The following is a 26915-nucleotide window of genomic DNA, read 5'->3' as shown; positions in this document are numbered from 1 at the left end:
GTGTGCATGTGTGCGTGTGTGCGTGTGTGCGTGTGTGTGTGTGTGTACTAAATGGAGATTTACCAAGTTAAAATGAGGTGCACCACAGAAACTACGTCTGACATGAAGATTCTTTTTTTGCTAACATCCACTAACTGGCAAGTGTAGCTGTTGCCAAACTACTGTTAGCTTGCTAACCTTAGTAAATAACAAAAAATGCACAATATACATCAGATATTACTTAAATATTACGCTAATGGAGTTAGCATCAATGACCAAATAAACCAGGTATTTAAATATAATCTGATATTTCCCTCTAAACTAACCGAAACCTTTCTTCATGTGGCCTATATATAAACACAACAAAGCGAGACCTACTGTACGTTTACAAAGTTCTTAAACTCTTAGATTTTTGCTTTAAGTGCTTTTTGTGATTAACATTTGGTTAAAGTTGCATTGTAGCAGCACTACGGTGCACGTCCCAGTGGAAAGCAAGAGTAAGTATTACTAAGCTTATAGGCAGGAGTATTTCATGTTAGGGCCATGCATGATGACAAAAGAAGGAAAAAAAAGCATACCTTTTAGTTTCATTCAGCAAAGCTGCTCCATCGTTAAATAGTTGCTGTGCAAGGACCTCCTGGGAAATTAAAAACATATTGTGCCACAATTTCCCTGTGACTCAGAGCGTCCCTGGGGAGAGCACTTTTCAAATTTCTAATAAAGGAGACTTCAAATTACAGAGAGGGGACCTGGCATTAATTAAACTGGGAATTTCAGTCGGGTCAACTTCTCATATTTATCTGTTTATACCCATGCTTTGGTCTTCTGTAAAGACTGTTTGGTGTATTGAGGTCACAGCTCATGGGTAAAACAAAGATGTGGATGTTCTCAAGTATGATACAGAGATGATTTATGTGTTACAATAAACTAAAATCGTAAGGTGATAAAAAAAAAAAGTGTTGCAGTGCAGAGGGCTAAGATCTGACAAAGTTCTCTTTTCTGTTTCTTTGCATTCTTGAAATGTCATCAAGTGGCCTTCCCATGTGAAAAATGTACGATTATGTCCTTAATTATCAGATTGTAATGTCCCCATCTAATTTGTCAGATTAACCTTTTAAGATGCGCAGAGCGAGTATGTTGTGAGAAGGCTTTTCTGTGTCTGCCCTACAAAATGACCTGCGCCAGTATGCGTCTGCCAATATTTCTGTACCAATCTACAAATGATCACTCACCAACTACCTGCAGTTTGACAACAAGTACAAGCACCCGCAACTTACTGCCCTATCACAGCAGACCGCTGTGAATCTATTTTAATTCAAGATACTAAACCTGAGGCTAATGTTTTTCACAGCATTGACTAAATTGCAGACTGGTTGGCAGGCAATATACAAACAATATAGGTTGTTGCTTTTCTGTGGGTGTGCTATTTGTGTGTGTACCTGAAGCAGGACTGTGGTCGGGCATGATTAATATTCCTGTTTCAAGGAATAGAACTGCATGTTTTGTTTGTTGTCCTGCAGGTGATGGAAACTAAACATGGCTATGTTGCCCAGATTGCTAAAATGTGATGATGTGAAAGGAAGTAGCAAGACGTGTTTGTTTGGTGTGAACATGTTATTGTCCCAATGAATGAGTCCAAATGATTTCTGCGTTCCACATTTCTGTAGCTTCACTGTCAGTCAGACTCAGCAAGTTTACGAAGTGTTTCAGCTTGTTTTTGTTCATTGTTTCCATTTTACAGCTGTTTTACTGTTTCGGTTCATTTTCACCGCATTCGTGGAATTATTCCAGAGAAAGCTCAGATAAACCGACTGTATACGGATTGTCCAGCACCAAACGACAGACAAAGCTATAGCAACAAGCTGGTAAACAATAGAGGAGCATCTAGAAGCTAAGAAGTCAGATAGTGCTGCTGTCAGATTTGAGTGTGTCTCACATTATTTGTCATTTCCTCTGGATGAACAACATTTGCTGGCAGTGCTTTCAACAAAAGGATTTAATCAGGGCTTTGTTCTCACAATTACAACTAGTGATCCCAATCAGTAATTTCCTGTTGTTCTATAAATGGAGCCAGACAACTGCGGTTCATGGTGAAAATAACTTTACTCACCACGCTTTATAGCAGCAACATTTTAGGCTCCCTGTCTTTGTTTACGTATTACGTCACATCTAGGATCTACACATGGCCGTGTTCATCTTTTTTTTTTCTTTTCACATATGATGATCTATGGACTTTGTTAGAACCAGACAACTCAAAACAGATCCTACAACAGGCTTTGTCACACATCACATCTTCTCAAACTAAAGGCTCATAAATGCACTGTTTCTGACCTGAGACCTGAGGACCATTATCCAAGATGACGACATCAGGGATGCCATGCATTGCAATAAAAAACAAAATGACACTGCAAGTGGTGGTGTCCCTCAACTTACGATCTCCAGTAAAAGTAGTCCACACTTAGCAGATCCTTTGTAGTGAAAGAGATCTTGATACTGCACTTCTAAATGTGCCATCCATTCAGTATTATGTCTTTTCAGTTGCTGCAGCTTGACCAGTTTTCCTGTGAAGAATTCAATTCTTTCTTCAGCAGATCTTCTTTCTGCTCGACATAAAGGAACCGCAGTGTGAAGTTCCTGGCCTGGACAATAGGTGATTTTAGGACCTCAAATGAGCACAGTGTAGTGTTTTTTTATAGATGCTCTCAAGTGGCTTGTGGTCACTTTCAACATGGATGCCCATAAACCTACTGATGGAATTTCTTTCAAACCCATAGAACGTTGGTGAGTAGCTGTTTTTCTATCTGTGCATACCTGTGCTGACAGTCAACGAGTGCTCCTAACCCATACGCTACAGGCCGTCCATCCTGCAGTATGACTGCTCCCTCCCATGTCCTCCGAGCTGGCATCTACTGACCGTGTGATTTGTTTGTTGACATTGGTGTTGGAGCATTGGTGACCAGCTGTTTAAGCCGTTCAAAACTCCTCTTTTGCGTTTCCTCCCGGTGCCGCTATGTGTCACCTTCAAGCATGTCCCAGAATGACGCGCTGATGTCTGACAGGTATGAACTTGGCAAGATACTGGCTCACTCTCATGAACCTCCGAAGCACCTGCTTGTCGTGTAGTGGTGGCAGCTGGGTTCACTTTTTCCTCATCTGGTCTAAGTCCGCTGGGAGTGTGTGTCCAATGTATTTGATTTCCCTTGTTATGATTTAGCGCTTGTTTTTGTTTAGTCCCAGGTTATACGCCCTTGCTCTAACCAGCAATATCTCAGCCTGTGGTCATGCTGTCCCAAACAAGCCTTCAATAATCTGTGCGATGCCCCACTGAAACATCCCAGACGCCGATGAAAATCCACACGGTAATCACAGGAATCAGTATCTTCCTTTGGGGCTATTAAAGGTACACAGCTTTGAGCTTTCATCATTAAGTTGAATCGGCCAGAAGCCCTTATTAGAACAGAGAGGTACTTTGCGTTTTGCATGTGATAAACTACTTCCTCAACAGTGAGCAACGGATAACAGTGTGGTCAATCTGTATATGGTGCTGACCAGTGAAGAGATCTTCATCGTGTTTAACAGAGTCATTTTCCTTTTTAACATTGTGCACTCTTGTCACTGCTCTTGCCCCTTGTACTCACATGACAGGGCTCTCTTGCCCAGTGGTGCTATCTGACGACCAGAGAAGGCAACACGTTGGCTTGTACTTAACCTGCCTTTCAACATCCAGTGCATTGAATGTTTTAACTGACATTGCAGTCTGCACCAGTATCCAGTCTAAAAGTCACAATTTTCTTATTTGTTGTCAAGCTTTATGTAAATTTTTGTTCCTCAGATTCTGTCACCTCCACTTCAACTTTTTGTTCAAGATTTACTGGGTTTGCTTTAACTTTGTTGTATTTTAGCTTCAGCTGACTCCTACTTCTTCTGTCAGTGCTTAGACCTGGCTGGATATAATCTCACTTGCACGGCAGATATTGCTTTTTCTAATGTCAAATCTGCTTCTCATAACAGTTTGTGTCTCACCTGGTTGTTAGTTAAACCACATACTACTATACTTCTGTCACGACGTAGCAGGGAATCATGCAGCTGTCCAAATTCACAATATTTGGCTTTATTTATGAGTCTGTGGCATATGCATCAATGGGTTTCGACGGTTTCTGGGCTTGTGTGAAGAACGATATGAGTGAAGTATTTCTGAGCTCGCAATAGTCCTGAAATTTCCTCTTCAGCGTTTCTATTTTATCTCTCTCGTCTTCTACAAAGTCGAAAGTGTTGCATTTGATCGCCTCGTCTAAATCCTGTTGCTCCAATTTTTCGTCAACATTGCCTTGCACACTAAAACTGTGTGGAGGCTGAAACCGCGCCATAGTTTTCCTCCAACTGAAATTATGACACCATGTTATATAATGGAAATGGAGCCGGACAACTGCAGTTCATTGTGAACATCTGTACTGGCCCAACGACATGTTAGACTTCCTTCCTTTGATTCCACATGTCATGTACGTCACATCACCGGCGTCTACGCATGCCCACATGGTATACAAGTCGATAACAATACTATGTTACCGTGCTCCAGATTTAGATGTTACCAGATTTTCTGATTTATTGGATAGAAATGCACTGCGAGGTTTGGAGGCATTTGATTATAATTGTTGAGTTAAAACAGATATGTACTCCCAGATATAACAGGCTGTGTCTCGTTGTAGAAACAAAACTATTTCTGTGTCAGTGTACTCGACATAGTAACCTGAGAAAAAGGATGTGGCTTCATGTGCCTCAGTTATGGTAGAGACCATGGTTGCATGACTTTAATTACATTGTCTGTTTGGCAGAGCAGTGGCACATCAATCTTATCTGCTAAACTGCATGCAACAACTCACACACCTCAACAAAAACCTCTCAGCTGACACAGAAGTAAACAAATATCTGCTCTCTGTTTTGTCAATACAAAGTGAAAAGCTTTTTTGTCGTTTCATCATTTTAGAATCTCACCGTCTGTCTCGGTCTAATACGAATGAATCTGTGATATTAAATATTCAGTAGAAATGATCACAACTGACTTTAGTGAGAATGAATGTAGAAAATGAAACTGTATACTGTGTGTTGACATTATGTGAATGGGTTTACATATTTAGATGTATAGATTTACTGTAGATTTACATAAATAAGGAGAGATTAGGCAAAATGAAACTGTATTGATCCATGTGTGGAATGTGACTTGTTGCAGCAGTAATATGGCTAATGATATAGATGTGACTGTAGTTTCACACTTGTAAAATCCTTAAATGCACTATTTTATCAGTAGAGTTGATAGAGTGCTGCAGAATTTTTTTCATCACCATTATACCCATCACCACTGCATAATGTATTCCTATCAGTCAATTTGACAGTAAAGAATGTGTCCCAGGCGAGCCTCTTTTGTTTGTTTAGTTTAGCATTACAGATTGGACCCTAACCATGTTTGATCAAGCTTAATTGAAGATAAGGCCAGTTTTATCTCCAGGTCGACAAACAGCAGGGTATAGCCAAGTAGGAGTGATGGATGGTTCCTCCTAGCCTCTCTTGTTGTTTGTTTCATTCCTTGCTGTGTTTAAAAATGACCCTTCAAAACGGTACCAAGGGTGGGAACTAGTGTTCTCGGCTGCGTTGAAGGAGGATGCTTGCTTGGGTAATCTTTTACTATGGCTTTTACAAGGGCCTTTCTTGGCACCAAGGCAACCCTTCAAACATCAATATCGGGTGTGCGCTATCCCCTTTGGGTAGGTGCAGTTGATGGCTTTCCATCCCTGTATGAGGGCTCGGTGGCAGAGATGGAGGAGGCATGGGAATGCACTGACATTGATTTCTTCATCCCAATGCACACACTGATGTATTGACTGCTGTACCGATCAGTTAGAGACATTCTGTTTGCCACTGTTTGGTGGAGCTGAAAGACAGTGAACAGAATTTGATCAGACTAAGTCACCGAGTCAAAGGCCGTGCTCATTTCATTTCACTGGAACACTGCTCTCTTTTTCTGTTTCTTTTCGGAAAAATAATTCTACTTTGACTGCTTTTGTCTGTGAAATGTTGCCGGAGTCAGTTTAGAAAATAATTCTTAACTTGCTCTTCAAGCTATGATGACAACCAATGTGATTATCCTGGGGGGGTGTCTGAGTGCGAACAGTAGGCTTGCTCTGCTGCGTTGCACTTACTGTCACTTACTTAAAGTCAGCTGCTCATGTTTAGTAAAATGTCTATAGACTCTCTGAAAGGAACAGACTCCCATAGAGAGAGCTGTGTGTGGAGTCGGGTGGGCCTTCTCTCTTTCGTCACATTGAAGATTCTCTGATGCATGGGGCTTTGTTATCATCATTTAGTCATCTCAATGGTGTCAACGCTTGCTAATGACATATCATGCACGGCACAGGATTCACAGACTGCGGGATGTTACGGCCTCTGATGTTTTCAGAGGTATATTTTGCTGCTTGTTGTCACAACACGGCGAAAATAAACATGCTCCGTTTCTGACACCTGTCAAAGTGAATTATAGATCTCGAGAAGAGTTGCAGAAGTCACCATTCTTGTTCTTGGTTTTCCGCTTTGTTGTTTGTTATAATAAGTCATGCGTTTGTAATGCCTGACTCGGGTCTGACTTATACAACACTAGCTCTAAAGGCAGAATACAAGGAGAACCACACTGCAGCTGCTTCCCACCTTCAGGTAGTGGGGTTGATTGTGTGTGTGTGTGTGTGTGTGTGTGTGTGTGTGTGTGTGTGTGTGTGTGTGTGTGTGTGTGTGTGTGTGTGTGTGTGTGTGTGTGTGTGTGTGTGTGTGTGTGTGTGTGTGTGTTTGTGGTGGAAGGCTGCGACTAATCTTGCAGCAAGAGAAATAATCCTGCATACTTAATGATGTTATCTCAAAATGTCGAAGATAAATTAATTGTACGTCGACACTCGTAACCCTAAGCATTGAAATTCAAATGGCCTGATGAATATTTGAAATGCAAGGATTTCTAGATATGATAGACATGTAAAGCGTTTGCATTATATCATCTCACTTTTGCCTGCAAAAGTGCTCGTCGCCGGAGGCATCGGGGTTGGCTTTGTGTCCGTTACATGCAATGAAATTGCTCTGCGTTGTGTTAATGGAACTCAGTCAAAATCCGAGCAGCCCCGGGACAAGGTCAAAGTCGAGGGTACCACCTCTGAAATTGATTTGAAACAGATTTATCCGCATGGCGCAAATGTCTGTTAAAAAATGCATGCGCTTGATATTTTCGTATTATAAATGTTGAAGCCATATTCACCTGTGACACAGAGAAGGAAAATAAATATATTAAAGTCCCCTGGTATGGTATAAATACTGCCATCTGCATTAGAGGACAAAGACAATTCTTCATCTTTTACTATTGACAGAAAAATACTTATCTGTTGACTTATGAATGGAAAGCTCTCCATATATTATATATAAACTGTTGGCTGTTTGCCAAAAAAGATCTTGTTTTTTTTACTAAATTAAATAGGATTCAAGGTGAAAGTAAATCACAATGTAAATAAACAGTTAGTACTGTATTATTATTCTTGAATTTAAAAATGTCACTTTTGTATACTAAGATATTTCAGTCTTGATCTGGAACCGACCAACCGACTGACCTCATCAGGTTTCATCACTTCTTCTTTTAGACGTGGCAGACATGTACATACATGCGTTTGACTTCTGTGATTGCTTTGGACTGCAGTGTCACATTGTTGCAAACGAGTTGGTGAGTTCACATGTGCGTCATGGAACAAAATAGCCTTGTGACCACTGTATGTGATGTTTTTTTTGCCGCATTTATGTTGATCTTTGTCTCTGTGCCCATTGTGACAGTGAGTAATGTGTTTCGATAATGGTTAACACAACGGCAACAATCAACTCGAGCTCCACCACAGCTCGGCCGAGTGTACAATGGCACCGGCCCACTCTGAGGCTTTGGCTGTAAATAACAACAAACAGCTCCAGTGTGAGTAAACTCCAAGGAGATCAAATGCGCATTGACAGTCAGGGCTGTAACCACAGGAAGCCTTGCACTGTTTTGAGGCCCTATCACAAGCAAGTTCTTTAACTGACAGTCAGAGCCCAGGCAACAGGCCTGGGATTGTCACGACTGTGGGGTATGCAAAGCCCAACATCAACTCTTTCTAATCCACACTGAGCTTTGTGGCCTCTGATGCAGGATATCAAAAGTGCCTGTTATGTTGATAGAACATTTCAATTTAAAAGTGAGGCCGTGGTTTCATCAACTTCGAAATGTGTCTGAATCAAATGCAATGACCTTGTTAGCAAAAATTTGTTGTGTGAAATTTCTTTTTTGAAGAATGTTTTATAAAATCTCGACATTGAACAGGATACAGACACGGTAAGCATAAAAGGAGTGATAGATTATTATAGAAACTACGTAAAAAAAAAATGTTTTAAACATTTTGACTGCAGGCTTTGCCCTTGAAGTTTGGGAGCCTCAGATGGTTCCTGGAACGCGTCCTGTGGTCTCATGATTCCCATTTGGCAGACCTGGAGTCCACATGCCAAACATCTGGGCAGGTGGCATCCAGCCACTCGGTTAATAGCAGGCCAGATATCTGGCCTGTCTTTGATCTGCAGACAGGGATTACAGAAGTCCTCTGCTCTCACTCTTAATAACCTGGCATTAAAGGAGCATCAAATGATCTTTAATCTTTATCGACCTCCATTGGCGAACAGTTGGAGTTGCAACAAAAGTGCTAGACGAGAGAGAGAGAGAGAGAGAGAGAGAGGCAAGAGACGTTCGACCTAACTGAGCGATACTGAATGTCTAGTGATGCTGCAAGGATGTTTGTGTGCATGTGCGCGCGTAGTTCAATGGGCTTGTGGTGTTTTTATCCCAGAATAGAATAAACAAAAGGCAGTTACCTTATAATGACAGAAATGTCACCAATGAATGAAATTAATCATCAACTCTAGTCCCCCGCCAACCCATTTTCACTACCAACTCATCAAATAGCGAAGCTTAGTAGCGGCCCTTGGCATTGGAGATTGGAGATCTAGCATTATTTTTCAACGGTTCGGGAAAGGGTCTCAATATACACTACTAACATGCATGGTGTCATTTAAAAAATGAACTACCATCTTTACAGGAAGTTAGGTTAAGGTAACAAAGCCTGGTTGGTGCGACTCATGTAACTCAGGACAGTACCAACTCACATGACTAACGAAAAAACGTTTAGTTTGTCACAGGACAAGAACACCTGTCTCTTTCGACAAAAGTCTTGTGTTTGTTGTTTGTTTGACCCATCCCCCACCTCTCCTGCACGCCCCAAGCAGACTCTCACGCACTCTACTCCACGTCACATGCTCTCACCGTCCACCAGTGCCCCGGGCTGGTTTACATTGTAGTTAGTTGAAAAAGTCTGGTGTGTCACACAGAGACGCTAAAGGGTATTTGATGAGTTCGGAGTGAGAAAGGTTTTCGCCCCTGCAGATACAATTAGGGCATTTTGTAGAGCTGTGACTTTGATCAGAGTCAGTCAAGGACAGGATCAGAGGTCTGTTCGATTTGCCTGACCGTTGCTCCATTCCTGCATTATCTCCTTCTTTAACTCAGCAATTTGAGAGGACTGTGATTAGAAGCCAAATTAAAGTGGGCGTGTTTAGGTGTGCAGTTTAAACTCCTGTGTCTGCCAAAATTCCTTGGGCTCTGGCTTTAGATCCAGCTTAGTCTAATGGACTGTGAGATCTGCTTTTGACTCAAAACAAGCTCTTTCGCCTGAGCAGAAACACTAATCAGACTTGTTTACTTGGATGATTTATGTAGCATGAAATACATGAATCCCCATGCTCATAAATGTTACACGGTTGAGAGGCAAATATTGTTTCACTGTTGCACTCCCCAAAAGGTTTGGTGAGTCAGAAAATGGGGAAGTAAGTGCAATAAGTGCTTATTGCACCATCTTGTGAATAAAGCAAGTGTTGCATGTCATTAAGAGTCCTTGGACATTAGACATGTTACAAGAGGAGAAAAAAAAAACATTTATCTGTGATTATCTCATGCAGCAGCTGCATTTAACGGAACGCTTACAACGACAAGCATTTGTATAAGTTGATGCGTGGCTCAGTTACGAAAAACTTGACAAGAGCTAGCAGATATTTATTTCCATCTGTATCTCTCTCATATCTCTGAAGGGAAACCATATTTTATGTTGATGATTCATGTCAAGAGATAGGTGATCCTGCTTTTCCTCTTCAGCAGTTTCATCAACCCTAACATGTGGCTCCAATCCCACAGATATCATTTCCCTGGAGTTCCCTGGAAAGGGAAACAACCAAGCAGGTTTCTTGGTTATGATGAATACTAAATAAAAGTTTGGCCAGGGAACTGTGACGGCATTTCTTCAGTGGCAGTTGGGTGGGAGTGTTTGTGTTTTGGAGTGGGTGCCAGAGTCTGAGAGAAGCAGAGAGTGGTGTGAGATTGAAAGTTTAGGAAATGAAATCCTGTGTTAATGACAGAGGTACCTTAATTAAACCTGAATATCTAAATGACTGCAGAAAAACAAAGTCGACAGTTAGACAAATGCCTGAGGCTTTTGTCGGTGCAGTGCCCAGGGCGGACTTCTCCTCAGTATGAGTGTCGACCGTACAGAATGACTGATCAGAACTGTGGGCAAAATGAGGTGAAGTGGAAAATCAAAGCATACTTGGCTCATGTTTAGTATATCATGTGCAGTATACTCTTTTGCTCATACATTCAGCATGACTGTACTGTACCGTGACCTCTCCTCTGAGCCATGACCCTGGGCGCTGGAGTGGAATAAATAGCCTACACCGCCATAGGCCAAGACATAATCATAGCTTAACCAGAGGCGCTGGAAGACTTTGACGGAGAGGATCCTAAATGAGTCAGATGAACCGGAGTTTGTCAGGATGAAACGTTTAAATCTTGTCAAAAGTTGTTTTGAGCCATTATCTTGAGAATTGAAGACACTTTGACGTGAACATCACCATCCAGGTTGAGTCATATTTACTTAGATAAATTGATAATGACAACTATCGTTCCGTATGGAGCATAATTAATAGGTGCTGTTCAGTTCGACTCTTCAGGTCAAGAGTTATTACCATTTTGGTTAGACCCAGGCACAAGCTCTCGCTGCAGGAAATGATTCATCTCAATTACACATAAAGACTGATTAGGGACCTGTTTCACTGTGGTGATCCAGATGAATTATCCCCATTATGACAGTAGTTTCTACTCACATTTATAAAACAGCACCTTTATGGGCCCTTATAGCCATGATGTTCGAACAGACTGTACTCAAAGGAAGCTGCCACATCTCTGAGAGTGCTGCATGTAGTGACTATTCTATTTGTGAGTTGCTGTATTGTGCTGGAGAGCCTGTCCATTTTCAACTTCGTTTTCAAGAGCATCTCTCACTGCTCCATTAGCTGAGTATGCTCGGATATGCAGGGGTAGCAGCAGCATGGTGGGGGTGTGGTGGGGGGGGGGACAGAAAAAAAAAAACGGGAATACTAACATTTGAAGAGAGAGAGGTTTGCTGAGTGCACTGTTCTGAGTTTGGTGCTCCACTTATTTTGATGCTCTGTCGGAGGAAACCGGAAAGAGGGCAGCAAAGGCAGGGAAGAGATGAGTCAGAACTCCTACACTAATGACTGAAACAAGCCCTGCGGGTTTATACCAGAGTTCATCATTTTAATGTCGGGTATTTAGTTAAACGCATGAGCAAAATGTAAAGACACTACTTAATAAGCAAGTTCACCACCTCGTAGTGTAAACCTACCTCAGTGTTTGATCGTGAATTCAATCAGAAAAGGTTACATTGACTTTTGTTCTGAATAATCAGAGCCTTCATCTATCCAGCCTTCATTTACATTTTGTATGACTATTTGTGAAAAATACCTCATTTAAAAAAATGTTATTCGGGCCAACTGCGGAGCAAGGCCAACCATGACAGCCCTCTGATTACACTGTATTTATCTCACTTGAATAACTTCTTTAAACTACCATTGAGGTCTCGCCACTCAGGCCGTGTAATGTTGGTCGAAATTGATACACAATAACTGTAATGTGTTGAATAGCAATCCTAAGCTGCCTTCCCAGTGCCGACATTGAGATGGAGGTTAATGGTGCAAAACGTGTGTGCGCCTCACATTCCAGTCTGCACCGTTAATGCCTGAGCCTCTGCTTAGCCAAACTGTTTTTCTCTGAAGTGAGGGTTAGGGGGGGTTATGATGTTTGCTATATTTGTATTTACTCCCCACTGATGTAGAGATGTCAAAGTGCTGACCCAGGAAAAAAGCAATCTGCTTGACATTTGATTGAAGATTATTTATGAATCATGTAGTTTAACCGTGGTGCATGAGAGGAAGAAAGATTTAGCAATAAGTACTTATCACTTTTTGTCTGTTTTTCAGACATGTGCGCTGGGTTAACACATTACTATCATTTTTCTCTTCTAATCTTGAGCTAAAAAAAATGTTCAGAATCTCTGCAGCCTTGCTGTTAGCCTTGTGCGTGATTCCTGAAGACCCCAGAAGGTTCTGTCACAGCAGAGACAGATTGTTGAAGGATTGTTTGTTGAGGATAAAGGAAGAAAATACCCTGAATTTGCACTTTGTGTCAAATCTAATGACGCTGTAATACACCATATCTTAATGAATCTCTTAAAACATTTTTTGTTGTCACTGTTACAGGTTTTTATTGGACTCTATAGTCATTTATAAGGCTGTAGTGTTGTTGACGATTGTATTTTATTGAAAGGTGTTGCTGATGTTTTGTTCACCCCATGAGAGGTTCAGTGCTTCCATACTGAATAGTCCAAGCATACCGAAAAAAATTGTTCAGGGCTCTGCCATGCGCTCATATGATGGTGACAGTTGAAAAAGCTGTCCGTCGTGGAAGTGTAGCAGCCACTTTATCTCCGTCAGCACGTTTGCCATAGTTTGCAATGTTAGCATTATCACCGTAGCAGCGAGCCACCGTCGTCGCCATGTTGAGAGCCGTTGAGAGGCAATAGAATTGCTCCCAATTTTGTATATAGCACCTTTAGCCCTTCGTTATATTTTTGTCAAGAAAAGACAGCAAAACAGTATTGTACACGTAAATATCAGCGATGAAGATGGGGAGACCCTCTTTTTTCCTCTACATTACATTACAGTCATTTAGCAGATGCTTTTATCCAAAGCGACTTACAATAAGTGTATTCAACATCGGTATTCAAGAGAACTACTAGTCACCAGAAATAAGTGCATCTCCTTTTTTAAACAAGCATCTGAGAGCATAAACCAGAGCCAAAGTACAGTGCAGAAACAAACAAATGCAATAAGTGCCACAAACTAATACGAATACAATAAGTGCAACAAACTAGTATGTATAGTTTGTTGCAGTTTAGTGTCACCTTATCGCCCTTTTTTGTTCTTTTGGGGTGCTTTTGAGAGTGTGAGAGGTAAAAAGTCACTTCATAGAGCAAAGTTTTGTATCCAAGACGCAAGTGGGAGCATCGAGTGCAAGGGTGAAAGGAAGAAATGCAGCAAAAACCTTCACAAGTAAATTTTGTTTTTCTTACAACAAGTCAACATGTCTGCCAATGGGATAAACCTCCATTTGCTCACAGTGCAGTTTGCTTTATACCAGAGATTTCTAGAAAAGGGTACCTTGAAACTACGGAATAATCACTTCACTAGAAAAGAAAATGATTGAAAGAAACTGAATGATTATTGGTTGGATTACCACATTATCTATTAAAAAGTTGATAATAGATGAATTAAGTGGCCGAGAGAGCGTAGTACATTGACCAGCACCCTACACCGTTGGTCCTGCCAAAACGTTCAGCAATACCATGTAGATATTCAGTTCACGTCACATTGTTATTCAAGTCTTTCTGCCGGGAGGTTGTAATGAAGCCATTAAATCAAGGAACGCACTTTCTCAACCTTAAACCTGCGTGAGCCTGCCTTAATGGTTTTTAACTGCCAATCAGTGCTCTGGCATATTCTACCGCCGTCCGTAAATTAATTCAAATCCTCCCTCCTCATACTCGGAGAGCTACCCTGCCTGCCTGGAAATTGATGTCCTCCATGAGGAGCAGTGAAGTGATTCCTGCAGGTTATTTAAAAGGAAAAGTGCCATGGGACTGTCAGATCATGGCCATAAAGAGGGTTTTAAAGGGTTTCTCCCACTTGGGCTTATGAATTACATGGTATGGGGTTGGTCTCTTAATACATTTAGCATGGAGGGACAGAGAATGAAACAAGACACTTTGGAAGAAAAAACACGGCCAAAAGACACATAATGAATTGAATTGACAATCAAGACATTGATGCTATAATTGGTGAGATACAGAATGTGCAAATGGCATGAAGTCGGGCATTGTTCTATAACATGTTGCAGCAATAGATGAGAGCTCCATCTTAATGCATTTATAAGTTGCATTATAAATGCATTAAGTCTAGTCAAGTTGAGTCAACTTGATTAATTTTGCCCATAATCACAGATTTGCCTTTACAGAGTGAACATAAAACACCTTCTACCTGTAGACCCTCAATTTGAATAAGGAAAAAAATCCACAGAAAAAAAAGATCCCTCACCCATTCAACATCATATAAAGAGAGTAGACAGGAGTACGGCCGGATTAACAAGGTAAAAGGTGAAATAAGACCCCCCATTCTTCCCACTTTCCATTATGCATTATGTGAGTACACAGTGCACAGAGACCCAGAAAACAGTACTCTCTGTCTGAAATGCTGTTCTCCAGGTTTGCTGTGTGAGTTAGTTTGTGGTTAACAGAAATATATTTACTAATAAAGGTGTTAGAATGTCATTTTAACAAGAGATCCCTCTGTAGGACTGAGCATCATGCTAAATAATAACTGCTAAATGTTCCTGTGTGTTCACCAGCTAAACGTTGACTTTGTCAGGTAGAGACGGGTTTTTTGGGAATTTTTTTTTTGCTGAAAATAAAGCTGTCCTTTGCAGCCAAAACACAACACTGTAGAGTGTTGAGCACCAAAACAGTACAGCTGCAGGCCGTTAAACCAAAACAATATAAACGTAAATTATCAAATTAACGATGGTTGAATTATATTTAGTTACTTTAGTTTTAGGGTTCTACGACCGAGAAAGTCCTCTCATGTCATGTGGACCATTATTAATACAAAAACATTTATTACAGCTCCTTCTAGTTTTCAGTTTACATTGTTCTTAATTACCAAACAAATGAGCAATTATTCAAGCAAATTGGTACAAGGTGACCATGGGGCCTTTGGGACCCATGAGCTTATGGGGCCCCGTGCCAGTTATCCAATTTGCCCAGAAGATAATCCATCCCTGAATGGTAGAATCACAATATGGAGAAACAGAATAATACTATTATGTAAAATCAGTACATAAATAACATAACAACATGGGGTCACAACACATAACATTAAGTGTAATAGGTTTGTGTTCAGGCCTCGCTTTACAGAGTAACACAGAACTGAAACACATGTTTGGATATGTTTTACATTACCATCTAAAAGTCTGTTGAATGGAGTGATATAGTTCTAGACCTCCGAATGACAAACAAAGTGAACAATGCTACATTAAGCGCTGCAATAATTAGCTCTTGTAAACAACTGAGCCACTCAGAGGAGTACAAAACCTCTTTTTATTTGGTTTGTAACTGCCATGCTGCTGCTCTGTTTCAGCTTGTCAGCAGCAGTGCCAAGTCCCCACTTGGGAATTGCCCAAGTCAGCCCCGTTACCTTTGCTAAATTTGGTGCGAGATGTAACAAGAGAAAAATACATCCATCAATCACGTTGCAGATGCAGACAGAGAAGAGAAGGGGGGGGGGGGGGTTCAGAGGCAGAGAAACAAACCAGTGGAAGCTCCCTGCCAACAACCATATCCTGGGTGAGATGATGGGAAAACTTTGCCGTACTCTCTGGGGACATCATTTGTAAACACGCCGGCGTCCTTCACAGCCCAAAGTTTTAGAGCGGAAACCCAGGCACTTGGTCGGGGTGTTTGGAGCTTTTCTAAAGTGAAATCCTCCTTTGCCTCTGTTGCCTGCTTCATCAGATAAAGTCTGCCTGCGGAGGCTTAAGTGTGTCAATGAACGGGGGGGAGGATCAATGATAAGTGCAGCTTACCTCCTCAACTGCTCCGCACCAGCCAAATAAGAGATTAAACCATTTCAACCTAATAGCACATGTCAGTCAAATGTCACACTTGAATACTTCTTCCTGGCCCCCCTCCCCCGCTTTGCCACCTCCCATTTTCTAATCACACCAGTGGAAAAAAGATTCTGCTATTTACAAAGAAATGCAGAACTAACTGAACAACTTTTCACCACCATGGAGACCCCTTACATCAGAGGCCAAAGGGAGATCTGTAATTGTGTCTGCCATCTCTCTGAATCCTTAACTACGACTTACTTTGATGCATTCAGAAACTCTCTCAATACAAACATGCATGCACACACACTCAGATCAAAAGCCTCGAGGTCTATTATTGTGTAAAATACAGCTCTCCTCCTAAACAAGCCCAAGCTTTTGTAACCGGCACTCATTTCTTGCTCTAATCACTGTTGTGTGTATTGCTAAATTGCCAACTGTTCCGGGGAATTACTGGACCGAACCTCGCAACCGTGACTTTGATTTGTTGTTCAACCATCTCAGATGTGAATACACCCTGTGGTCTGTAAATGAGAGTGTCTGCTGTTCCACCAGCATCCCTTATTTAGACATCACAGCACTCATTAGGTGGATCAAGCTGATATCAAAGTCAGAACATAGATGTCGATGTTTTGGAGAATGCTGCGACGGTCGCAGTGCCTCTTTAATGATGCGTCTGCCATCTACTCAGCTCGATTGTTATCTCACTGTCATTTCTCCAGCGATTTGTCGGTGGACCTCTGCCATCTCATTTCTTCGGCTTTTATACTTTCATCACTGTCCTTTTTTATTTGATGTTTGAACAAATCAAATCCAATAGGTTGCTTGCTCTGTGAAAAGATGTATTATGATGTATTATAAATGTGTGTAGAGGAGAACGATGTTCACCCATGATGGTTGAGGCCATGTGAGACAATTTTAAAAGCAATGTTCTCTTAAAGCCAGCAAAACCCTTGAGGCAAACTTCTTTTTTTGGTATTTGTTATTTTAGCATTTTCACAGAACACCTGAAATGACGGCTTGCCAAGCCCCGCCTTCCTCGGTTACTGTTGCTCAACCTGCCAAGATCATTTCTAGCCAGCAATCGTCAATGTTGCGGGCTAGCAGTTTTTCTCAGCTGTAGCTCGCTAGCTAAATGAGTTAATGTTAGCTCGTCAGTTGATAACACCATCTCTGGCTTTTTTATGTTTTGAGCTAACTAGTTTTAAAACGAGGCCATTGTGAATGGGTCTTTGAATACACACTAAACTACATACATGATATTGTCTTACTGTTCCATGATTGCATCATCACTGATTGGGGGAAGGGTTAATCGAAGGGGCAATTGAATAATAAGCATTTATTGTTTAACATATTTCTATTTATTACATATTATTCATTACATCTAAATTAAAATTACTCTTAAAACATGGTAACTTAGATTTTGTTGTTGTCTAGTTTTAGTCTATTTATTAAAATCTGTTAATTTAGGATTGATGGCAGGTTCCCATCCTGTGTTTTTGATATTGGTAGTGGATATACAGTCCCTTTTTGTTTCCATGTAGATCTCAGATTGTCCCTTTAAAGCTTGTGAGAGGTACGAGATAAATGATCTGATGCACATTTTCTGCAGTGCAGCGGTTTGGATGAGACGCATAAACAAAGAGACGGTGTGTCCTCCACAGAGACAGCTCCTCTGATAGATGGTGACATGATGTCTCTCCCTTATTGTCTTTAGTTTTCTCTTGAAGGAAGATTAAAGAATCTATTATGCCATTTGATATTTCAGTGGGGTCGTAGTACTGTTGCGCAGTATTGAGCAGGGTTTATGTGGTGGGTGTTGGGAATTAATTCAAATACAGCTTATATATAGTCCATGAGGGACTGAGCCAGCCAGCAGACTGCATCCAGAGGTTTGTGGGTAATATTCAGTAACTTGCCCAAGCAGACACTCAGCTTGTTTATCTATTTTTTTCATCCATATCTCTGCCTTCATTGCAATGCACCACAAGTATGATGTTGTCACAGCCGGCGTGTGGACTTTGTCATGTTTATGGTGATGTTCATGATAGGAATCTATTCTCTTCCAGGTTTACACCAGATATGGGAAATGCTATACCTTTAATGGCAACAAGACGACATCCAGGAAAAGCAAGCAGGGCGGAATGGGAAATGGGCTGGAGATCATGTTGGATATCCAGCAGGATGAGTATCTGCCCATCTGGAGAGAGACAAGTAAGCCTCAAAACTATTTGTCCAATGTAATCCCATCATATGCTACAGCATGAGATAACCACCATTTCTAATAACCATTTATCTGGCTCACACACGGTAAATAATGCATTTTTTGATTGCATTCCTGCAACCTGGAAAATGGGATTCGTAAGAGGAAATATCTCAACACAATACCTCAGATTTGTGTTTGCATTGTAGTTGTCACAAAATAATAATCCCTCCTGCCATGTTTTTCACACATGACTGAGATATGGTTTGCAGTTAGTTGTCATATGAGGCAGCCATCTGTAATTCCCGTGTACTCTCCCTCTGCAATGCTCCGTGCTTGTGCTCTGTTTCATCCTGAAGACGAGACATCCCTGGAGGCCGGCATCCGAGTTCAGATCCACAGTCAGGACGAGCCTCCCTACATCCACCAGCTGGGCTTCGGCGTCTCTCCGGGCTTCCAGACCTTTGTTTCATGTCAGGAGCAGAGGGTAGGTCTTCTTCATCACAGACCCCCCCCCCCCTCTACCAGATTACTCTTCTTCATGCAACTGTTTGCGCCTGGTGGTTCAACACTGAGGTCTAATAAATCTCTGTGTACTTAGCTGACCTATCTGCCCCAGCCCTGGGGGAACTGCCGCTCCACCAGCAAAGAGAAGTTCCCAGGATACGACACATACAGCATCAGTGCATGTCGCTTGCTCTGCGAGACCAACGAGGTGCTGCGAGTGTGCAGCTGCAGGATGGTGCACATGCCCGGTAAGATCAAGCCCTACCTCACATTTACACAGAGCCCAGCAGGTCGCACGGGGCGTAAGATTTAATGACATGATAAATTGAATGATTGGCTAAATAACAAATGCACACATATTAGTAATCCATGCTGTCGGATTACAGTCAGGCAGGACCCGAGAATGAATAAACTGATACCTAAGCTAAGAAGATAATGTATGTGTGGTTGTAGAAACACACCAACATAAAACTGTACAATGTTACGTGTCATGACATGACAATTATGATTAAAGTAACACAACTCACATTGGGAAAATCTAAAGTTTAAAATCCTCCAAAAGAGTTTGCATTGGTCTAGCGTGATGGAAAAAAAAACCTGCCCTGTGTTTATGACACATTGTGCAAAACAAGTAATTATTTTGTTGCTCACTTGAATAATTCCAGCACGGACATAATTTGGGCTGCCACATGCCTGACCTTGATGCTTGATATCTGGAGTGGAATGCCCTTCAGCAGTGCTGGTAGCTCTCTGGACAGTGACTCTTCAGACGACAAGTCTCAATGAGTTTCTGATCCATTTGCTTGTACATCTCAGCTGTTGTGCTTCTGTGGTGCTCATTCATTATTTTCGATTGATTATTTGTATCAGTCCTGGTTGTTCTCGTGTTTAGTTTCCACTGGATGATGGTTTGCAAACAGCTCTTGCCTTAAAAAGATTAATGTAACATTGACTTACACAATGAGAGATTGCCTCGAACGCACAATCAATTTAAAATGTCAACTGATTACAAAGATGTGTCACAGAGAACATTTTGATTCACACGGAGAGTTTTCATTTTCAAGACAATTTTAAGATGAAGAAAAAACACTATTGTAGTGTTTGATCTATAAAAACAAGAAAAAAGCAAGACCTGTTACAATATCCGGTTTTTACTACGCCAAATAGTTTGAGATATCATCGCAATATCTATAGAAAATTTGAAAAATAAATAATTGAATCAGTCAAATTAATCAATTGTTGGCGGTAGAGTTTATTTACACGATGTGCAATCATATGTGTACCATTAACATGATATCAGTGATTTCATTTTTTTTTATATTACAGGGTACCTCTAAATCAAACAGTGAAAAAACAAATATATCAGAGATAAATCTACTGTTTATTATTAATAATTATGGTGAATTAGCTTTGGACATGTGATAATATGAGCAGAGCAGATTGACAATCAAACAGACACAAATACAGCACACTGAAGACATGACACACACACGTGTGTAGTCACTGTAGTTCCACCATTCACGTGGTGTCTCTGGTCGGCTCTGGGATTTGTTGCAGAGGTCAGTCCAACAAACACAGAATAAGATGTTTGCGTGCGTCATCGTGTCCAGGCTGCATGAAGTCAAAGAGCTGGCTCACTGAATACCCACTGCTGTTAGCTGATGGGTCTGACAATTGGCCATGTTTGAGGTGGTCGCATTTTAAGTTAAGGCAGGAAACTCACAATGTATGAAGGAATCACTTTGGCGTCCACGCTCACACAGTGCAGCTGACATTTGCGGCCTTGTTTGGCACGACGGAAAATTTGAGGAAGTCTATTGATGTGAGTAAACAACACAGTATGAGACATTTGAGGTAGACACAGGTTTTAATACTGATTTGACCCCATACTGCTGTAACTTAGCTGTTGCATAATGGAGTTTTGTCAAAGGGAGGCTCGCCAGTCTCTAGAATATAGTCACTGTGGGTCTTAGGTTACACATTTATATATCAGGCACACATTTCAAACTTCCATTCGCAGGCTGTAGCGGTCGCACCGAAGCGGTGGTCTGATCTGTAGAGAGAAATCCCAGCTAATCATTTGATCTGGACAGGCTGAGAAGCGGACACGTTTCTAATCAGTTTGTGTGCTTTGCAGGGTGTCAGTACCTTACTACGAGATCGTGATTGGGTTGCAATAAGCGATGAGCTCATGATTTGGGAAAAACTCGCTAAGATGGCTGTTGACTTCCCTATCAACCTGGCAACTGCATTGAAACATCGTACCGCTTTCACTTTACCCATGCCTGTTTGTTTAGTCTCACACACCTGCAAACGCATCGTGTGCTCAGAGTATCAGATTCAAACCTATGAAAAGACAATCACAGGTAAGAAGAGGTCTTATTGAGGGGGAAACTTTTGAATTGATAGATAGTGAGGGCTGTTCACAGAGCAGATGTGTTGAGAGAGCAGCAGAACCACTTTGCCTTCTGTGATGATCTATTCCACCAGATAGTATATTTATTATCTCAGATGTAATAAATGTGGAAGCTTTTCCAGGCCATTGGCCCGTTCCGGATTTAGAAGAGAGTTTCCGCCAGGTGGCGGGAAGCTTGCATTAGTTCACTGCACTTATCAATAGTGAATCAGATTTATTGTTGCATATTAAGTTTGCTGAGACTCCTTCAAGAGGTTCTAGAGAGCGATTCATTCAACAGCTCGCCGAGGGAGTATATGCTTGTGAATTGAAAATCCTTTTATGACCTCGATGTGACAACACAGTGCTGTATGTAGCTCTGTGCCTTGCACAATTTACAGTATCAATTTTTTTCTCCAGCAGCAGTTTGCCGCTACATATTTATTTGTTTTTCTCACTTACGTAATTCAGCCACTGCTTACAGTCTGAATTGAAATGTGTTTACACATTCCCACATTTGTTTACATTTGTTGGTTCTAGTTTTTACATATTCTGAACTAGTTTAATTGTCTTTTCATGTTTCTTGTCCTTTTAAAACCCCGAATTATATTGCTGCTTAGGTTGTCTTCATGTTGTGTCTGCTGCTGCCTCCAACAAGTCGCTATTGTTTTTGGTGAAATATTTATGCGCCTGTGATTGTTAGCAGGATATCACAAAAACAAAAAACAAAAAAAACAGATTCTTAAAATTTAGCGGCCGAACAAGTGATTTTAGATGGCTCTTCATGAAGCATTTTATATTTTGCACAGGACTCCTGAAGGTGAGGTGTAGAAGCAAAACTGTGTTTTCCTGGATTCTTTGGTTCAAGATTAATATTTCAGTATTTCGTCCTATTTCTATATTTGGATGACCACCAAAAAAGGCTTTTAAATTGTTCTTGTTCTTGGTGTGTGGACAGCATGCAGTGACACTGCACAGCTTTTACTTCCACGCGCAAAAGTTCTAAAAAATGAAATACACAAGATGATTAAAAGAAGTTTTTTCTCCAATCAATATGGTTTAATGATGGTTCCCCCTGTGTAAAATCATCACAAGTTATTTCCACAACAGAATAAATCTAACTCTGTTCAGAAGCTGAAAGTGTGTGACTCTTCAGATCATCAGACACTTTTTTTACTGTGTATTAATTAACATTTCTTAGAGATTGGGAAGCAGACATTAACCCAATGAACATTTTACAGACAGACGAACACACCTCTGCCAATTAATTGTGCTGCCAATGAACACCTGTCATTAATGGGCTGGGCAATATGTTTGTCTGTGAGGAAATGACTCATTGATTGTTTTTTAAAGACTTTCTAAATATGCGTTATGTGTGAAGCCAGCATGCTCCATTTCTCACTGCAAATCAAGGACAGACGGCCAAGACAGCCCGTGCTCTGTGGATGGAAGTCCCCCTCTGTGTGCCTGGCCTCATTTGAAGATGACTAATAAGCTGTGGAGTGTTGTTCACAGCCACGGCTCCTCATTGCAGCAGACACAGGTCACTGATCATTTTGTTTCAGATTGATCAGACTCATTTTTCTGTTCTCCTCTCCAGGAACTGCAGATATCTGCCCTCCCAGTAAAATCAACTGTGTTGATAAAGCACTCGGTAAGAAACAATCTTCCTCCATTTCTTTTCTCATTACAATAGATTCCCCCAAAGGGAAATGCAAACACACTCAGTAAACATGATAAGGATTCTTTTTTTTTTTAGCTGTAACCCAAATACCTGGAGGTAGACTTAATATTTTAAAATTACTTTTCCTCATTGTGATTTAGTCACTTTAGAGCTTGATGGGTGTGCTGCATCCATTGTTGAACTGTTAATATTAAACCCACTCTCATATCTGCATCCCCCACCCTCAGCTTTGACTCCGACCTCTCCTCCAGACATCTTGAATGAACAAACGTGTCTTGGTTTCACAGGCATCACAGTTGTACAATTGTCATGTCTCAGCCAAATAAATGTAATTATGTCTGTCTTTGCTGTATTCAAACCCTATTTGAAATTTGGTTGAATGAAATCTTAGATATATCTAAGAGTGGGCCATATTCATGTGGGTCATATTCCTGAATCAGCCCTCCATGAGAGGTAATAAATTAGAATATAATTTATATATTTATATTGTAAAGATGTTTTGTTCCCATACAGACAAAGAATATATGCCACCGTGCTCCTGCACACACATTGTTAGAGTTTTAAAATACATCATCAATTTTTAATCACTTTTTTCAGAGCTCCTTCTCTCCATTTTTGTTTAGACTGAATGCATTTAGAATTTGAAAAGAGCGATTGTGAAAAGCTATTTACTCTCCTGTGTGCACAGCATTGTTTGAGAGTTAGGGTTGTGAAAATGTAATTGTCAATGTGTGAACAATTCATGCCTGCAAGTTAATTAGGTTTTAAGTCTAGGTATGTTTTGCAGAGCCCTTAGTGGCACTTACTATACATTATGATTTATTCTTCGACCAAATGCAGTGACTGAATTACTGTAAACACCGTTGCCACAGTTGTTTATTCAATAACACCATTAGACAAACGCATCATTTTGTTAATATATCCAGAACGATATTGGTTTTATCATGTGGCCTGTTTCTTTCATGGCGGTGAAACCACTGCTGGAGAAGACTTTAAAACATGACTCGACCTGACATTTCGTTGCACATTTTATCCGCTTAATGATTTTGCAAACTGTTAATTCTTCATTCAACGGCTGTAATGAATTTGTTCATCCTCAAAATTGCCCATGCAACTGGGAGAAACACTAACTAGTGATTTTCTGAGCACTAAAGTAATATGATTTAATGATGCTGACTGCTCCTTCTCAACAGAAATACATTCTAGCCTTCGAAAACTCTTATTACCGTACTGAAAAAGCCACAAAGAGAAAAGACCTAATCATCTCAATCAAGTGGTAATTACTTTTGTTACACTACATCAGATCAAATAGTACTTACCATGGCCACTTACTAAGGGAAACATGTCCCATAAATGATGTTCCTATGGTTACCTGCCGTCTAATATACAATGTGCATAGATTGTGATTAAACTGAAACTGTAATTGAAGTTTGTATATTGTAGAGTTTTAATGGACGCCTGCTTACCAGTCCATGTATATGGTTATATAATAAAGTATATTTAACATGCAACTTTAGAGCTGCAGCAATTAACATTTTTATTCTAACAATGGATCAAATGGATCACTAATACAGCGACAAACCCACAGATAACTATCACCTGACTCTGAAGTTCCCCTCCGTATTATGGAGCATTTTAGCATCTTTTAGCTAATTGTTTTGGTCTTACAGGTTTGGTTCACTCCCACCACAATGAAATCAGCCTTGTTTACAGCTGCATATTGGAGCATTTAGCATCTAAAGAGACACATATTTTTCTCAAGTATTGGTGGAGACCAAAACAGAGCTAAAAGAGCAGGTAGTGAGAAACACAGCTTCAAATTAATGCTAATGCAACTATATCAGTGTTGTGTTTAGAGCGTGTCCTGCTGCACCCAAGTAGTACAAAAAAAACCACTACTATTCTCATAGGACACACTCCCTTCCTTCACACTTTTTCCTCTTTTTGCAGATTGAGTTTGCCTCTTCCTTCTGTGTAGTATCTTGTATGATTCTCTGGTAGAGTGAGTGCCATCAAATCATCACTGAAACTGACCCAGTCTATACCTGTTAAACCACTGTTTCAATTGTGTTGCAGCACAGCTACAGAAGAACAGTGGGGATACCTGTCCATGCGAGACGCCCTGTAATCTCACCCGCTACGGTAAAGAGCTCTCCATGGTCAAAATCCCCAGCAAGGGCTCTGCCCGCTATCTCTCCAGGAAATACGACAAGTCAGAGGAGTACATCAGGTAGGACGGGAATGTTCACCATGACTAAACTCACGTATGGGCAGTGATGTGGTGCTCAATAAAAAGGGCCATAAACTAAGACCTCCAGTCAGTGATAACAAATGCACAGCCATACATATAAACACAAATCAATTATGTTTTCATACAAGCATACATTTTTATTTTGTCTTTAGGTGAATAGTTGATCTTCTTGAAATTAGAAAATCTGGTGATAGCAAGTTGATTGTCAGGCACTATGGGGTTATTACAAGTATTCAACTGGAAATTGAATATATTAATTATTGTGAATCATAAGATTCTGACATGTTGTACTCTCTGGTTCATCCTGGACTGTCAATCTGTCTGAAGGTCTGTCAAACTAAATAATTGTCACATTTTACTTGAAATTGAATAGCTACAACATTAAGTATCCAGAGGATTATTTAGTGTGGTCTGAATGATGTGTCTAGCCCTACCAGAAAGTCAAAATGTGTGTTACATGATCCTCAAAGAATAATGATGATGTGTCGGGTGACTTCCTGTATTTTCCTACAGCACTACTTTTGGGGTAAAAAAGCTCTAAAGTTGAGAAGATCTTTGTGAAATTAGATAAACAATAAATTATCCTAAAACTTACACTTTTTGACACCATAAATTGCAGAAAAGGTATCTCATGCGTAGCTGGTATTGATTGCCAGGGAATTTGGATGTAAGCCGTTGTTTTCTGTAGACGTAGACGAGTGGGTGTTACTGGGAAATCTTCACCGACTTCCAAGGTGCACGGAGAAGGGAATAAATGGGAAACTCCTTCAACACTTATTGTAGGACCAACGTGTTTTGGCTTTCATCAGGGTCATCGAGAAAAACATTACAAACAATATTTAATCAGAGTATGTATGAAGCCGAAAAAAAATCAAAAGAGAAAACAAAAATGAGGAGATATGAAAGAATATAGGAGGAAGATCCAGGGACATCCATCCAGCCCAATAATACTGTGAGGCGTAATGAACATTGTAACTTCCAGCGACCATTGACAGGGCTAACATTTTTAATCCTGTTCTACATGTTTTATGGGACATTTACTAATATTGAGATTATAATCAATTTAATGAATTTAAAATGTGTTTACACTGTCTTTCCTCTCAGCGCCTAATAGGCAGGGATGTGGTAAAAGGTAAACATGCCCAAACCACAGAGCTCATGATGCCTCACAAGACTTATTACCAGACTTTGTAAATCCAGAGAGATCAGAGACGTGGCAGTGACTGAGCATGCTGTCAGTGCTCGTTCTCCTCATCTCAGTTAAACCCTGCAATACCTCATTATCTCACAGTCACCGGTTAGATCTGCGTGAAGCGCTGTAGGCCTGACACTCTTATCATGACAATTTACAGTGAGCATAAAGATGACTGGGAATGGTATTTTTCAAATGATGTTAGATTTGTTGTGAATTATAACGAAAACTGTGCAAGTGTATTTCACTGTGTTTGACATCCACACTCCACTTGCTTTTCCAGAGACAACTTCCTGGTCTTAGATATCTTCTTTGAAGCTCTCAACTATGAAACAATTGAGCAAAAGAAAGCCTACGATGTTGCAGGTTTACTAGGTAAGATCTCCGTCACTTCTTTCTGTCTTTTCTGAATATTAAGATAGACTTGCAGGTGCAAAGCGAACGGTGTTGTGGCTGCACTTACTTTTCATCAACATTAGTAGCAAACAGAAACTACTTAGGCATTATGTCCAATGTGCTTCATCCTTAAGTGCTCCTTCTTT

General features: G+C 40.6%; 1 protein-coding gene across 1 annotated transcript in view; it reads left to right on the top strand.

Annotated features, from left to right (window-relative positions):
* Positions 1-26915, top strand: part of asic4a (acid-sensing (proton-gated) ion channel family member 4a) — a gene marked incomplete at both ends in the record, with an annotated part of 71581 nt that overhangs the window by 42822 nt on the left and 1844 nt on the right. The window contains 6 exons of the mRNA XM_079170650.1: positions 18211-18355; positions 18704-18831; positions 18946-19099; positions 22847-22900; positions 25007-25160; positions 26657-26748. Coding sequence (XP_079026776.1) covers positions 18211-18355; positions 18704-18831; positions 18946-19099; positions 22847-22900; positions 25007-25160; positions 26657-26748 — 727 coding nt within the window. The remainder of the gene's footprint in view (positions 1-18210; positions 18356-18703; positions 18832-18945; positions 19100-22846; positions 22901-25006; positions 25161-26656; positions 26749-26915) is intronic.

The sequence above is a fragment of the Pholis gunnellus genome, assembly GCF_910591455.1.
Source record: "Pholis gunnellus genome assembly, chromosome: 12".
NCBI classification, from domain to species: Eukaryota; Metazoa; Chordata; class Actinopteri; order Perciformes; family Pholidae; genus Pholis; species Pholis gunnellus.
This window is presented reverse-complemented; position numbering and strand designations above follow the sequence as displayed.